General features: G+C 42.9%; 1 protein-coding gene across 3 annotated transcripts in view; it reads left to right on the top strand.

The window, feature by feature from the left end:
* Positions 1–14,514, top strand: part of SRGAP3 (SLIT-ROBO Rho GTPase activating protein 3) — a 200,795-nt gene extending 186,281 nt beyond the window's left edge. For 2 of the 3 annotated variants that reach the window (XM_081183997.1, XM_081183996.1), the window contains exons 19-22: positions 716–896; positions 2,892–3,041; positions 3,276–3,603; positions 9,587–14,514. In XM_081183997.1, the coding sequence (XP_081040123.1) occupies positions 716–896; positions 2,892–3,041; positions 3,276–3,603; positions 9,587–10,003 (1,076 nt within the window). In that variant the 3' untranslated portion in view covers positions 10,004–14,514. Of the gene's footprint in view, positions 1–715; positions 897–2,891; positions 3,042–3,275; positions 3,604–9,586 lie in introns of those variants that run through there. The other variant, XR_014005099.1, reaches the window with a different exon arrangement.
* Positions 14,515–15,573: the final 1,059 nt, after the last annotated feature.

Genomic DNA, 15,573 nt, shown 5'->3' with positions numbered 1-15,573 from the left:
CCAGTTCTGGATGGTTCATACAGAGTTGACTCTGACCGCTCCCATACAAAGGCATGCATCCGCAGTGGCTTTATAGCTTATCCCCGAAACATACTTGCAAAAAGCAGATGAAAGCATCAGGAGAGGTGAACAAGTATATGAAGAATATCTGTTGCCATTTGGGGTACATTGTCCTTTGGACAGAATGGGAGGAATTTGCAAAAATGCGTACATTAATTCTTAGATGTGTTGTATGCTGGGGCAGCTCAATTGTGTATCCAGGTGGACTCTTGAGTTTCTTGAAAAGCATATGTAAGATGGTGGCAGAAGTGTGGAGATAACTGCAGTGGTGTCTTCACAATTGATGGTGTGCATCTGCATAATCCTGGCCTAGTATTTCATTCTCTCCCCCACACCACCGCATGAAGAGCTGCTACTTTACTACTAATTCAGATTACTGTAATAACATCAATTTTTAAAAATGAGGCTAAAATCAAAGGCATCTGTGAAGTTTGTCACAACATTAAACTAAATTACGTCGTGAAAAAGGATGGTGTTAGCTGTACTGTGTAAATCACCGAGAGGTTTCAACAATTAAGCAGTATACCAATTTTATTAAGAAAACTAAACATTTCAGTGAAATCTTATCTTACATCACAGAGTGCACTCCATTGCTTTCTTACTGCAGCTTCCTTTTAATTGCCTCTCTTGTCTTCTCCCTCCTGCCTGCTTACAGAGGTGGAACAGATTGAAGCTATTGCCAAGTTTGACTACATTGGGCGGTCCCCACGCGAGTTGTCTTTCAAGAAAGGTGCCTCACTTCTCTTGTACCATCGAGCATCTGAAGACTGGTGGGAAGGTCGCCATAATGGTGTGGATGGCCTCATACCACATCAGTACATAGTGGTGCAAGATATGTAAGTAGGAAGAAGTTTGCTGAACAAGTGAAGTGCGATAGGTTAGCTGTTTGTTTTGGGTGGAAATTGGTCTGTTGTCTTGTGCTTCACACCTAGAGTGAAGGGTGGGTTTATTTTCTTTTAAATCTTATTTGATGCCCTCCTGCACATCCTTTTAATGCCATTAATAATTGCACTTTTGGCAGAGCGCTGTGCCACTCTTCCTAAGCTGTATTCACATAAAAGCATATGTCTACTATGTTCTACAGGTATTGTGTCCAGGATAGTTTGATACAATATGTAAGAGAGTGGTTGTATGTGTGTCAAATCCAGAATATACTGAAATATTGTGATAGATTTGGCTAATAAATCTGGAATTCTTGATCTAGAAAAAGTCAAGCAGAAAACTTTCCCTTTCCACTCATCATGTTCTTTGGATCAAAGTTCAGCTTTCTTGTGCTGTAAAAATGTTTTTACTATCTTTCCTCCTCATATTTGTGCATCATTCCCCATTCCATTGCAGAAGTGGAATATTCTTCCAGATGTTGACAGCTGCAAGCATGAAAATTTCAAAGACTTTGTTCAACAGAAGCCCTTCCCCCAACCCACACACCACCCAAAAAACTATGGGGCATAGAGCCATATAATGCATAGCTTCCTTGATTCTGTTCATTCATCCACACGAAAGAAGGCCTCATCTTCTTTTTTATTTTTTTTAATTAGTTTTCCAATACTATTCCAATAATAGCCCATTACAGCAATCTAATAATAAGTGGCCTCTTTTTAATATGTTTCTTCCCCTCTTACAAAATGTCTTTGTATTGGCTGCTATTCTATTTTGTATGTACTGTACTTTCAGTTAGTACAGCAACCTGTAGATTTAATATACAGTGGTGCCTCGCGAGACGAAATTAATTCGTTCCGCAAGTCTCTTCGTCTTGCGAGTTTTTCGTCTTGCGATGCACGGTTTCCCATAGGAATGCATTGAAAACCAATTAATGCGTTCCTAGGGAAACCGCCTTCAGACCAGGTCCGGGGACAGTCTGTCCCCGGACCTCTTCTGAAGGCTGGGGGGGGGGACAAGGGCTTTTCTTCCCACCCCCAGCATTTTAAAAAACCCCGGGACAGCGGAGGACTTCGCTGTCCGGGGCGATTTAAAAGCCCCTGGGAAGGCAGGCAGGGGGGACAAAGACTTTTGCCCCCCGCCAGCCTTCAGAAGAGGTCCAGGACCTCTTCTGAAGGCGGGCGGGGGGCGAAAGTCTTCCCCCCCCCGCCTGCCTTCAAAAGCCGTCGGCGACAGCGGAGAAAGGCAGCGCCTTTCTCCGCTCTCCCGGGAAGGCAGGCGGGGGGGGGGGAAGACTTTCGCCCCCCGCCGGCCTTCAGAAGAGGTCCAGGGCGAAAGTCTTTGCTCCCCCCGCCTGCCTTCAAAAGCCGTCCGCGATAGCGGGAAGCGCTTCCCTGCTATGCCGGACTGCTTTTAAAATGCTGGCGGTGGGGAGCAAAGCCTTTCAGCCCCCGCCGGCCTTCCTGGACCTCTTCTGAAGGCCGGAGGGGGGGAAAGGCTTTGCTCCCCACCACCAGCATTTAAAACAGGTCCCCGGAGATTTCCCTATGCGAAGCAAGCCCATAGGGAAATTCGTCTTGCGAAGCGCCTCCTTTCGTCTTGCAGGTTTTCCGTCTTGCGAGGCATTCGTCTTGCGGGGTACCACTGTATTAACTCTACAGGTTGCTGTACTAACTGACTTCTATGTGGTAGCAAGCAAAAGGTTTGAGAACAAGCCGAAGACTCTGTTGGTCAGCTGAACCAGAGTTTTGTGTTTCATATCTGTAGGGGCTTTCATAAGGTAAAGAAATAAGTTAGGCAGCGGAGTGGAACTTTGAGCTGCCTCCTTTCAGCTCTGCTTCTCCCCAGACATTATTGCACCCCCCTCCTCCACAATCAAGCAGAGCTTCTCCCTCACGCAGAAGGCATTCAGTTATTCTGTTCTGGCTGACAGAGAGTTTCATTATTCATAGGGACGATGCATTCTCAGACAGCCTGAGTCAGAAGGCAGACAGCGAGGCAAGTAGTGGACCTCTGCTGGATGATAAAGCCTCATCAAAGAATGACATCCAGTCTCCAACAGACCATATTCCAGACTACGGATTTGGAGGAGTAATGGGACGGTAGGAAACTGATTTGTTCTCATCTGGATGCAAGCGTTGTCTTTCTCCTCCTCTTGTGACGGGCACGATAGTCAATGCATGAACCGGAGGAAATTTATGAGCCAATTTGTACGATTTATACTGTGTTTTAAACGGAAGGGGTCTGTAGAGATCCATTTATTAGTCTAGATGACTTTGGAAGCTTGGAGTGGGGATTTCACAAGGCTGCTGCTGTTGTTGTTGTTTTCTTCACAGGGTAAGGTTGAGATCTGACGGGGCAGCAATCCCTCGCCGTCGCAGTGGAGGCGATACACACAGCCCTCCCAGAGGGATTGGTCCTGGGATAGACACCCCTCCTCGAGCAGCAGCTTGTCCCAGCAGTCCCCACATATTACCACTGAACAGAGGCAGGATTGAGAGCCCAGAGAAGCGCAGGATGGCCACTTTTGGCAGTGCTGGCAGCATCAACTATCCAGACAGGAAGGCCTTGATTGACGGCCACCCACTGAGGCCCACCTGCAGCTCAACTCGCCACAGTAGTCTTGGGGATCAGAAGTCACTAGAAGCAGAAGCACTTGCAGAGGTAGGAGAGGCTGCAATTATGAAAAAGTGAGATTCACTGAGTGTTTCAGGGAACAGATTTCAGGGGATCAGCCATGTCTATATTGAGCCATCCAGACTAGATTCTTTAAGATGCATTAGTTTCTAGATTTGCAGTATGTAAATCAACAACCATGCCAACCTTTTGCGGCATTGTACTTCGCAGTGGATCCCGTTTAATTTTTGACTGGACTGAAGCTTACTGACCACTGTGACCCACCAGAAGCCAGCCGCTTTCAAGTTCTTACTCAAGGGGATTGATATGTTGGGCCACTACAGTGTATTTCAATCTTAAAAACGCAAATACTTTTAAAACGCATTAGTGCTTATCCTTCCAGTGCAATATGTGTCCCCCTAGAGAATTTGAGCAGTCTCCAAACTGTGTAAAGTAAGAAGTAAAGTAGCCTGTGACCAGAGAGAGGCAAAAGCTAAGTAATGCTAATTAGAATCTGAACAAAACCAATGTTCTCATAAAAAGGTTCCCTGATTTTTCCCATTTTACAGAATGGGAACTTAGACTAGGATCAGAAATCTTGCATAAAACCAGATGATTTTTAGGTTGTATAGGTCTTTGACCACTATACTGGTCATTGAACTGTGCTGACTGCCAGCTCACAGAACTAAAAAATAAAATATATAGTTTTAACTGGCTTTATGAGCCAATTTTGGCTGGCAGGTGGGACAAGTTTTGTACCAAGTTTGTACCAGTAAATAAACTAGCAGCTAGTGATAAGGGGAAGGTTAATGTTCATACCTCTCTTAGGTCCAAACTTGATGTCAGTCTAAACCAGGTTAGGCCTTTAAAATTTATAGCAGGTCCCTGAGTCAGTTTTGACCAGGATTACAGTGCACGGAGAGGGGAGGTTTAATCTAACAAAAACTGCCACCACCAAGACTTGAACCTGGGGGGGGGGGAATATGTGTGAAGAAAATGTTGATTTGTATGAAATAAAGCATCCAGACATACGATAACAAGGGGATTGGGAGGAGAGACTTCTGGGTTTTTAAAAAATCTGAAGCTGTAAGTGGCATTATTAGCGGGTAGCCTTTAAGGACCAAATGGAGGAACATTTTTCTCTGAACTCTCAGCTGAGCCTCTTTACCTTTTGCTTGCATGGGTTGCTCAAAGGTTGGTGGAGCTGTTTATTTTCAATCTAACACTTATTAGCTTTTGACACCTTTCAACCTTTTCTGTGTGGGCTGTTGATAGATTGATTATGTTGTCACTTTATTGCTTGCTTGCTTGTTCCTGTGCGACTTTTCGCCATAGTAACACTAGTGGCTGGTGGTGTTCAGTTTTTAAAGGCAGTCATCAATATATATATATTTTGCAGTGTGATGATTTAGGTTTAATGCCATTATCCCACACGTCCCTGCTTGAGGATTATGGAGACTTTGTTTTCATTCAAATTGTGTTTTTCTTTTCTTTACTCCGTCTTATTTTTATTCCTCCTTTTTTTGTTTAGTGTTTAATTTGCACAGCAGTAAACCAAATAGAATGACATTACTTCTTTGCCTAGCAGTGGGTGCTCTTTGTCTTATGCTATTAGAATGAATTGGTGTTTCTGTGGGCCATTACTCCTAATCTGGGAGAGCACAGAGGCCAGCAGAGAGGGAACTGCCAAGAGAGCATCTAAAAACTTCTGTAGGCAGTTGATGGTTATCTAGAAGAAAGAAAAAACCTTCCTTAATAATAGACAGAGCAGCCTATTATATTTGCCCTAAAAACAAAATAGGGTGGCGTGATCTCCAGGCCACAAATTCTGTTTCTAGACTATTTTCTTAAAATATCTTCTTCTTTTAACCAGCAGAGACGAAATGCAAGGGAAAAGAAAAGAGCACAAAGAAATTGCTAGTAAAGTCAGAACAAATGGCAACACTTAAGAGAGAAATGCCTCTATGTTTTATCAAAGCACCTTTTCAAATTGGCAAGAAATGTGGCAAATAGCTAATTGTTCACTCAAGGGGACCTAAAAGAGTCCTAGATAGCCAATGAGGCTTATTTAAAATTTGGATTGGACTATATTACTTAATCTTCAAATTAAATGAAAGAATGAACCATGATAATCAAATGAGTACTCCTCAGCAAATAAGCTGGCAGTGGTGTGATTTGGCATTATATGTCCTTTACAGCACTGATGCTTCAATTCCAAACACACTGGAAATACGGTAAGTCCCATTGAACTCTGGAGTAGAGTTCTGAGTAGACAGCCTCACAGCACATCCTGTGTACATTTTCAAATCCACGTTCTGCAAAGATCCTTTCTCAAAACCTATGTGGCATCCAGGGCTATCTTCTTCTTCTCTTCTTCTTCTTCTTCTTCTTCTTCTTCTTCTTCTTCTTCTTTGCAAATGAAAATTACGGAACTTGGAATTCATATGGGTTTCATTGAAGTGTAATAGCTGGAGGGGATTTCAAAGAAAGGCGCTACCTCTTTCCAATCACCTTCTGTCTCCATCCTAAAGTAAATATATGTGACTCTTTTGGTTTCTACATAAAATGACAGTGTTTATGGCCATTGCCATACATACATATGCTAATTTTGCTGTAGTACAATCCAAAAATCAAGGTGGTTCCCCCCCCACGATAGTACACGAGTCAGTTTTATCGGTTGAAGCTGCTAAAATGCATTATTCATATGTAGCTTTCAAAAGTTATATGTCAAGGCTGAGCCTGTCTTTGTGACAAAATGTATATTTCACATTGTTTTTCTACTAGATGGGCCTGAAAGAAGCCGTTTATTTGCTGAGTTCTGAGCAGATTGCTCAAGCACCAGTGTCAGGGGTTAGGTAAAGGGGGTGGGCAATGCAACAGTTTCTTAATTAACATAATTTTAATCGTAATCACATTATTTTTCTTAAATGGCCTAATAGTAGCTATGACGATGGAAAGAATAATTAGTGCCATTTTTTCCTTTCATTTTTACTCTGATCTTTAAAAACGCTAGCTTATTGAGAATTGGAATTGTTTTGTGCTCCTTCTACTGTCAACATGATCAGAATAGGATTTGCATCCTATATCTGTGATGCCTACAGTGTAGGGGGAATTAGTTTAAGAAAAGAGTTATTTTAAAAAAACCAAACCTACGTTCAAGAGGCCTATAACTGTGGAGTTATTAAGTTAAAGGATACAGTAATTGTCAGGGGCTCAGGAACAGAGGCACAGGGGAGAGAGGAAATGGAGAGCGAAGGGGAAGAATCTGAGGGCAGCGTAGGGGAGTATGGCAGTGACCCGAGAGATTCCATGAGCTTCTCCAGCGAATCAGAAGATTCCCAGAAGGAGGCGCCGATGGCCAGGGCAAGGGGGGTCCCAGGGGGGACACACCAGAAACAAGGGGCCAGCGGGGACTCCCAAAGCAGCAGCGGGAGATCAGGACCAGCTTCCCCACCAGAGCGTAGTGGGGGGGAAGAGTCCCATGTGTCAGGGCCAGCGTCTCCTCCAGCAGGGAGAGAAGATGAGTCAGGGCTGACCACGCCTCTATCGGAGAGTGGGGGAACGGAGGGGAGGTCAGGTCCAGCTAGCCTCCCCGAAGGGGGGAGCAGTGACAGGAGCAGTGTAACGGTCAGGAGGAAGGTTGCCGGCTGGGGGCGCGCGCCAAGTTCGAATGTACAGGCGCGTGGGACAGCAGAAAACCCGGATTGGGAACCAGGTCCTAAAGCCCGCCGGAGCCAGGGGAAAACTCAGGGGACTCAGCGTCAGAAGAGTCTAGGAAGGGCAAGACCCCAGCTGACAGGCGGAACCAGAGGAGGAAAGAGCAAAGGAAGAGGTGGAGCAAGGCTAGAGTCTTAAACTGGTGTCTGGGGGGAGGAGATTCAGACGGAGCTTCAGCGGTCTAGAGTTTCAGACGTAGAGCTGCACGCTGCGGCTGTGAAAGCGAAACTGAACTTCAATAAAGACTTTTGTATATAACAACGAACCGGCGTTGGTCCTTTGTGAGCTGGGACCTCGGGCAGCTCTGACAGTAATATTATTGTTTTACTGAACTAACAGTAATATTATTAAAAATAAAAAAATTCCTTCCAGTAGCACCTTAAAGACCAACTAAGTTAGTTCTTGGTATGAGCTTTCGTGTGCATGCACACTTCTTCAGATACACTGAAACAGAAGAGTATCTGAAGAAGTGTGCATGCACACGAAAGCTCATACCAAGAACTAACTTAGTTGGTCTTTAAGGTGCTACTGGAAGGAATTTTTTTATTTTGACTATGGCAGACCAACACGGCTACCTATCAGTAATATTATTGTTTTACTGAACTAGATTCAGTTAAAGATGAATAGTTTCTTGGATCAGTATTGATACCACCTTCCACCCACATTAATTTTGAGTGGGATCTTGCAGATCCCTAATGCCTTAAGGCACAATGCACCTCGGCCACTGCCTGGTGTGGCTGGAGGGGCCAATTGCCACATCCATGGTCCATGAAAGATGAGAGGCAAACTACAGTACCGGCCTGGAGCTGTCACAGTGCCATCATGTAACAGCAGTGGGGCAAGCTCAGGTTCCAGCTTGGGCTCAGCCCTTCCCCTGGCATGCCCTCTTTCGTGGTTTCTAGTGGTAACAATTCCTGCTCACCCACCTACAACATTCAACAGGCCAAACCAGGGACCTCTGCACCACACTTCCCAAGCAAAGGCTGTTGATGGAGGGATACCTTCTTCCAACCCAACCTGCCCCCATCGAGCCAGCACAAAGGACGTTTGTATTGTGCCTGTTCTCATGCACTTTTCAACTCAAAATCTTACAGAGGTTTGAATAAAAAAACAATACTGAATAGGAGGGAAACCCTCCTCTTGGCATAGCTGCTGTGTTCCTAAGTGCTTTGGTATTATTTACAGGGTAGTGTTTCATTTCCCCCATTTCAGTTTAATTGTGCTCTAATTTTGGCTGCAATGGCCTTCTAGTGAAACCTTCATGTCAGCTTATTATCCTTAAATGCATAGGAGGGTAGGTGCCATCCATCCAAAATGGATACACTAACAGATTTCTTGGTAGATACTAAATGACTATGATGGATGACGCTACTCCCTCTCATTACTATAGTGGGGGAAAGAGTTCTTGGCAGCCAGATGCCATCATCTGAGCAGAAACATGAAGGTGGCCAACCGGTATACTTGTACCATAAAGAAAAGGAAAGAGGACTTTGTCCTGCTGGATTGTATGGAAGAGCATTGGAGAATTAATAACCATAACTGAAAACATGGCTGGGAGAACTCACTTCATGTTGAAATCAAGAATACAACCTTCAGTTGCATTAATCATGCGGTGTTTTTTATTTTTATTCTATGTTTCTATTTTGATATGTTTTGAATAATGTTGGAAGCTGAAAGGCAGACTATACATACTTTTAATTAAAAAATAGCCATGGAGAATTGGGCCTGTTAACTTCCATTTGACCAGGACAACATGGGGTTTATTTTCATCTGAAAGTGAACTCCTAATCAAGAAACTTGATTGGTGGGCTCACATTATCCTGAGAGCTGTTGAGGTTCAGCAATTTTGAGGGTTATTTATAGTCCAGAGAGTTGCTCACGGGTTCAACATCTTAAAGTAGAGCAGGGGAATCTTTGGCCCCCCAAATGTTGCTGGTCTGACTCCCATCAGCGCCAGCCAGCATGGCCAAAGGTCAGGATGATGGGAGATGTAGTCCAACAACATTTGGAGGGCCACTACTACTGCAATAGAGCACTGGGAAAGTGAAATGGTCTGATGTTCTTCCACAGCTCTTGGGCAAATGTAAACATGAGAGCTGTTTTAGAACCTACCTAAAATAGTACTAAAAAGACTTCCACCATCACATATGGCAAAATTCTACCAATTGGTCCATTTGTGGTTTTTTGAATCCAGCCCTCTGAATAATGCAAGCAAAGAAGTGACCATGAGAAACAAGTAATGGGCAGGTTTAAGTCATTTAATGCAAGAATGATAACAGTTTATCCCCTCTGCTTCTGTTTGTTGTGTTTACAGGACATTGAGAAGACAATGAGCACAGCATTGAATGAGCTGCGTGAGCTTGAAAGGCAAAATACTGTGAAACAAGCCCCTGACGTTGTCCTGGACACCCTTGAACCAATGAAGAACCCTCAGATAGGTTCTGTCAACTCTGAACCTGCCAGCCCCCTTCACACCATCATGATCAGAGATCCTGATGCTGCCATGAGGCGTAGCAGCAGTTCAACCACGGAGATGATGACTACTTTTAAGCCCGCCCTCTCAGCCCGGCTTGCTGGAGCTCAGCTTAGGCCCCCACCCATGAGACCCATCCGGCCAGTTGTCCAGCATCGATCAAGTAGCAGTAGTAGCTCAGGAATGGGTAGTCCTGCAGTGACACCCACAGAGAAGATCTTCCCAAATAGCTCCTCAGATAAATCTGGCACCATGTAGCTAGCACCATCCCGAGGGAACCTCTGGTGGAAAAATGGGTAACCACCCCTATTTTCATTTCCTGTGTGATTGTACAAAATGATGTCATATACTGAAGGGAAAAGGCAGCGAAAACAACTCTTGGAAAAACAATGGCACTGAGGACAGTAGATGTGGCTTAAGGATTTCATGATATTTTACACACATACTTATCAAGATTGCTGGAAATATTTGGTGTAGCCAAATAAGATGGCTATTTTATGTATTACCACTGGAACATTCTGGTCTGTGTAGAAGTATATATATGACACTGTCCATAGCCCAGTAACATTTTAGTAGATTTACCTCAGAAACTCACCCCTAGACTTCTGCTGGAGAGCGATTTTGTGTGTGTGAGTGAGTGTGCGTGTGTGGATTACACAGCAACCGTGCATTAAGCAATAGAAGATTGGTCAGTCCTTGAACTGAATATTCACACTGGCTTGGCTTGGCGTTAGAGTTGCAGCAAGCAAAAGGAAACACCATGGGGGTTTGGCTCAGCTGTTGTCCTGCAAATACAGAAGTGCATCTGATGGTGATGTTTACCCTGCTAGGTAGATGGATGGATTTCTGCCTGCAAGTTCATCTCTTAAAAGACTGGTTCATTGAAACATGGAAGTTTGTGGTCATTTCCTGGTTGGAAGGAGTATACCACCTGTGGACGCAAAGAAATTAAAAGTAGTACACCTTCCCTTTGCGTGAAGGGGAAACCTAGGATTTTCTGTACGTACTTCATGTTGTAGCACAATGTTATGTGTGTACAAAAGAAACTCAACTCCTGCTGTCTTGAAGTTTTCAAAACAGAAGAGGACTCTGAAGTAACCTGTGGTTGATAACAATAAATAAATAGGCTAACTTATATAGTGTTTGAAATATTTTATTCCCCCATCCTAATGATTCCTTTGGAGAAAATCTGGATTAAAACAGGCAAGGAAGATTTTGGTAAAATCACATTCCCTTTAAAATGACTCAGCAGCACAAGAGGGTCTTGACTCAAACTGTGTCCCCTTGCATGAATAGCATGAGCCATATTTGACCACGTCAGATATATAACTGATCTGATGAGGTGACAATTTGCACTTTCTGTACTGTACTATATAACAATATACAGCCGTTTGGAGTTTATGAAAACAAAGTTACGTTTCTTTCTAAAATTTAACCTAGGCAAAAAAAAATTATGCAGCGAGAGCTCGGGGTTGCATGATAGCTAAAACTTTTCCCTATTTACTGAACTCAAGACTCTTCTTGCTGCAATTTTTTTATTTTGTCTCCTTTTTGTGGACATCTCTGGCTGGACTTTTTCACTTGTAATTTAAACACCATTGTGCTTCTTGGCAAACCTCGTTCAGACTGTGCACTTGATTAACTCTGCACTTTTCTTTGCTTTCTTGGCATCTTTTGGCTTTAATTTTGCAGTGGCCATCATTTAAAAAGAAGCTGGACTCGTTTCCCATTACTCCCTAGAGGTTGGTTTTAATGGCATCTACCATCTTTCAGGATGGTGTACCATATTTAAAGCAGGACCAGAGCTGTCAGGCAATCCTATGGAGGCTTGGCAGCAGCAGGGAGTTCGCGATGGAGGAACCATCACTTCCTAAGCCCTGCAAGGGTTGTACCAGTTTGGATCTGGGTTTGGCTGGGGTGGCGGCGGCGGCGGCAGCTCTTTGCCTCCCCATCCCCGCCATTGGTTTCAATGAGAAGGTGTCCAGGACATGCCTGGAGGGGAGGGGAGATTATTTGCACCAATATATGCCTGGAATTCTCCCATTTTGCCCTCACTGCCCTTGGGGATACTGAGGACTATATTAGCAATGGCCTGCAGGAAGACTCCAGCTATTGGTCTCTCCCACTGAAAACAGAGAGGGAGTACCCAGTTGCCTGCCAGGCAACCTTCCCATGAGTTTAGGATTGTTCCTTTAGTAACTTATCGTTTTATCCTTCTTTATTTGCACAAATACATCCCCAATCCCGTCTGTGTACATAAAATGCATAGAATAGCCAAGTATTGGGTGGGATATCTATTACCCTCTGAAGTAAACACACACAATCATTGTGTGATTCTCCTCTTTTAAAATACCTCATGTGCAAGCATGCTTCATCCATGTTCCCTCTTCTCTTAACTGCCCCTTGCCTGTTTTAGTCTGTTTATATAATGGTGTACCTGCTTAAATGATGAAAAGTAACTGCTACAATGTAACTTTTTTTTAAGGCTAAATTTTAGTTGAGACCCAGTGATACCCAATCTTTGCACTTAGTAGATAATTCAGTGTAACAAAAATGCATCGGTAAAAATGAAAACAACCTCCCCATCCCTAAAACAGTCCTGACCTTCCCATGTATAGTGTGAAGGGAAAATAATGTATGTAGTTTATTATATTATTGTTCCTTAATATAATATTACAAAGAGAAATTGTGTTTACCTACATGTCTGCTAATGTTGTAGGCATTTGTAATTGCCACAATTAGTTAATATAGGAGTGTGTTTTTTTCATTCATCAAATTATTTTCATCTCTCCCTCCCCCCCTCCCTTGCCTTTCCAACTTTAGAGTAACCCAAAGGTCATTATGACAGCAGATGTTAAGTTTGCTGTAGTAAAGAGCAAGAAAGTGAAGTCTTAGGCATTGGGATGGGGGTGGAGGAAAAATCATTTGTCAAACTATTTTATCTCCATTGCCAGTTACGTTTTCCCCACTTTAGCTCACGGGGAACAGTTGCTTTAGCAGCGTTTTTTTTTAAAGCATACTTTTGAAAGTGACTTGAGAACAAAACCATGACTTTATTTGAGGGTTTACTTTGATACACTTCCAGTGTCTTTTTAAAAATAAATTATTTTTTGCATCTTCATCTGTAGGTGGGGTTGTGTTTTTTTTTAAAAAAATCTTTAAGTGCCTTTTGAGCACCGGAACAAACGCTTGGATTAAATGTGCTTGGGAACTAGACATATCAAGATATCTCTTGTACAGTTAATGTTATACTGTGGGTGCATTGCTTTAAAGTTTTCCCCTCTTCTTTCTGTTGTATGAACAAGAAATGTATTTGCATTTTTAAAGAGCTACCCACATACTCACATACAAACCGCATTGTTTGTCAAATTGCAGGCAAGCACTAGGAATTGTAGAAGACCTTCTGCATTTGTGTGTAGTACAAAAATCACAACATTAGCAAAATATGTTGTTGAATCATCAAATCTTGGGTAGAGTTTGCATGTGTCTACAAAGTTCAGTTGTGTAGGTTTGGGGCACAATAATCTACTGGCAACTGTTTCGTTTTGCAAAGTGCCATTTCCTGTGCGGTCTCGCACAAGAGAAATTCCTGGTAGATTTGTCTGTGTCCTCAGACACAACTGGATCTGGCTTGACTCAACACAATAATTTCAAGGGACAATTGAAAATGCATTAAAGTAGTGAATGTGAAGTGCATGAGCTGGATATTGTAAATCATTTGGGGGGGGGGCAGGAGAATGAAGCAAATTCGTCTCTTGCTCACTATGCTAATTATGTCTTGTTCATGCTGATGCGATTCCTAAATCAGTAATGGGAGCATCTGTGTTGAGTTGATCTGAGACCAATATCAGGGCATATATAATTTGGCGTGTGGTGCCAAAATGAAGGGGGGGATTGTAGTGTTGGTTAAATTGGCTGAAGAAAATACCAGATGCAGCCTTTAAATAAAAAAATTAAAAATTCTCAACTTCAAAATGTTCCTAACAATGAAAACTGTTCCTTTTTCTTTATTGGCCTCTGGGCAAATAATGGGAGAGTGTCTCAATGCCACAGTACTGAGGGATACTGCACTCTAAAATGGAGGGGGGGGGTTTCCAATGCAAAGCAAGTAAAATATCATAGAATTGACCTCTGGTCCTCCCCATAAAATCTTCTTCAATCACAGCTACTTTAGCTTGCACCCAGAGATGGCTGACTGTAGATGTTGTCGCCTCTTCTCTTCTTCACCCCCTTGTAACTTGGTGGCAGTATTCCTTTTGTTCAACCAAGTGATGTGTGTTAACGGTGCTGACTTAAAAGCAATTGCACCCACCCTTATATTATTGCTGTACAGAAACTGTCATAAGCAAACAGTGTAAATGTTTAAGACCTTTTAATGATATAAAGACCATGCACTTTTCCTCCCTCTTTGACTAAACAATACAGTACCTGATAGGGTTTTTTTTTCTGTTTGTAACTCCTGGACTATATAATTTCCTAGCAGTGCTGCAGTTTTCACAGTATGGCAATAGGCCTTCTGAATCCAATTTGCTTCTGAGTGGCTGCTTTTTGTTCTTGCCAGAATACCTTAGGAAACTGCTGGTTGGCTGCCCTGTATAATGATTGTCGCCCCTCTTATGGATATTGTCTCTGTAATGTATGATAAAATGCCATTCAGTTAGAGTGTCTGATTGGATCCTATGTTATGTATGCTGATGATGCCATGTAGATCAAACCACTGGTTGGGTGTGGACTCATCCTGTTGAATAAACAGTTTACCTTTTCTCAAACGTTTTTCCAGTGATGATTTAACAGCCCACAATTTTAGATCTTTATAAACAATTGAATCAATTACATGTAATAAAACCAAAAGTGGGTAAAACAATTAGAGCGTGAAGAATGAAACTTGAAGCCTATATCACAGAATAAGCTATAGCAGGAATGAGGACTCTAATTATCTTCCAGAAGTTGATGGACTTCCCTTTGTCATCAGGCATATTTTTCAACTGGAAGAGAGTTCCACAAAATTGGACCCTTGATGCTCGACACAAAGCAACATGGATAGGCGCCATGGGTGATCATTAACTCCCTCAAAGTCCTTGGTGTTTAAGCAGGGATATAAGGGATCAGGCAGTCCCACAGGTATCCTGGACCCAAGTTGTTAAGGGCCTTATAAATTAATATGAGAACCTTGAACCTGGTCCCAGTAGCATATGGGCAGCCAGTGCAAGCTTATGAGCACCAGCGTTATCTGACCACATCAACAATCTAACCACAGCATTTTTGCAACAGTCTAAACCTCAAATAAGTCTTGTGCTTGAGAAGGGGGGGGGCATTTGCAGAAGGGGGAGCCCATAACCCACACATTTTGTGGGAATCTTTACAAGCCCATTTTAAAGCGGGAAGGAAACTGAGGGAAGGTGAGGAAAGCTTGCCCATCACTAGCCAGATAGATCACACAATATCCTTTGTTTTTTAAATATATAATAATGTATTGAACATAATAATGTAGTGAACGTGTCTATGCACTTCCTCTGCTTGTGACCAGTTGCCTTCAACAAGAACCTTTCAAATATTTTAGCATTGGTTATATATATATATATATATACACACACACACACTTTAAACTTGCACTTCTAAATAAAAAAGCTTTATGGGGTGGAGCAACAGACATGACTCTTTCCTTTGGATAGGAAGATACATTCAAGCCATGCACAGTTCAGAGGTTTCAACACACCCCTCTTCATGTAGGCAAAGTAAGTATTAGCAAAGTTCCAGCCCAACAAAAGGATATGAGGACTGAGGAGAGTGAACAGTAAGGCCAGAGAGCAGTGTGACCTAGAAGAGGG

This window comes from Podarcis bocagei, assembly GCF_964188305.1.
Source record: "Podarcis bocagei genome assembly, chromosome: 2".
NCBI lineage: Eukaryota > Metazoa > Chordata > Lepidosauria > Squamata > Lacertidae > Podarcis > Podarcis bocagei.
Note: the sequence above shows the minus strand (reverse complement) of the source record. Positions and strands in the feature narration are given on the sequence as shown.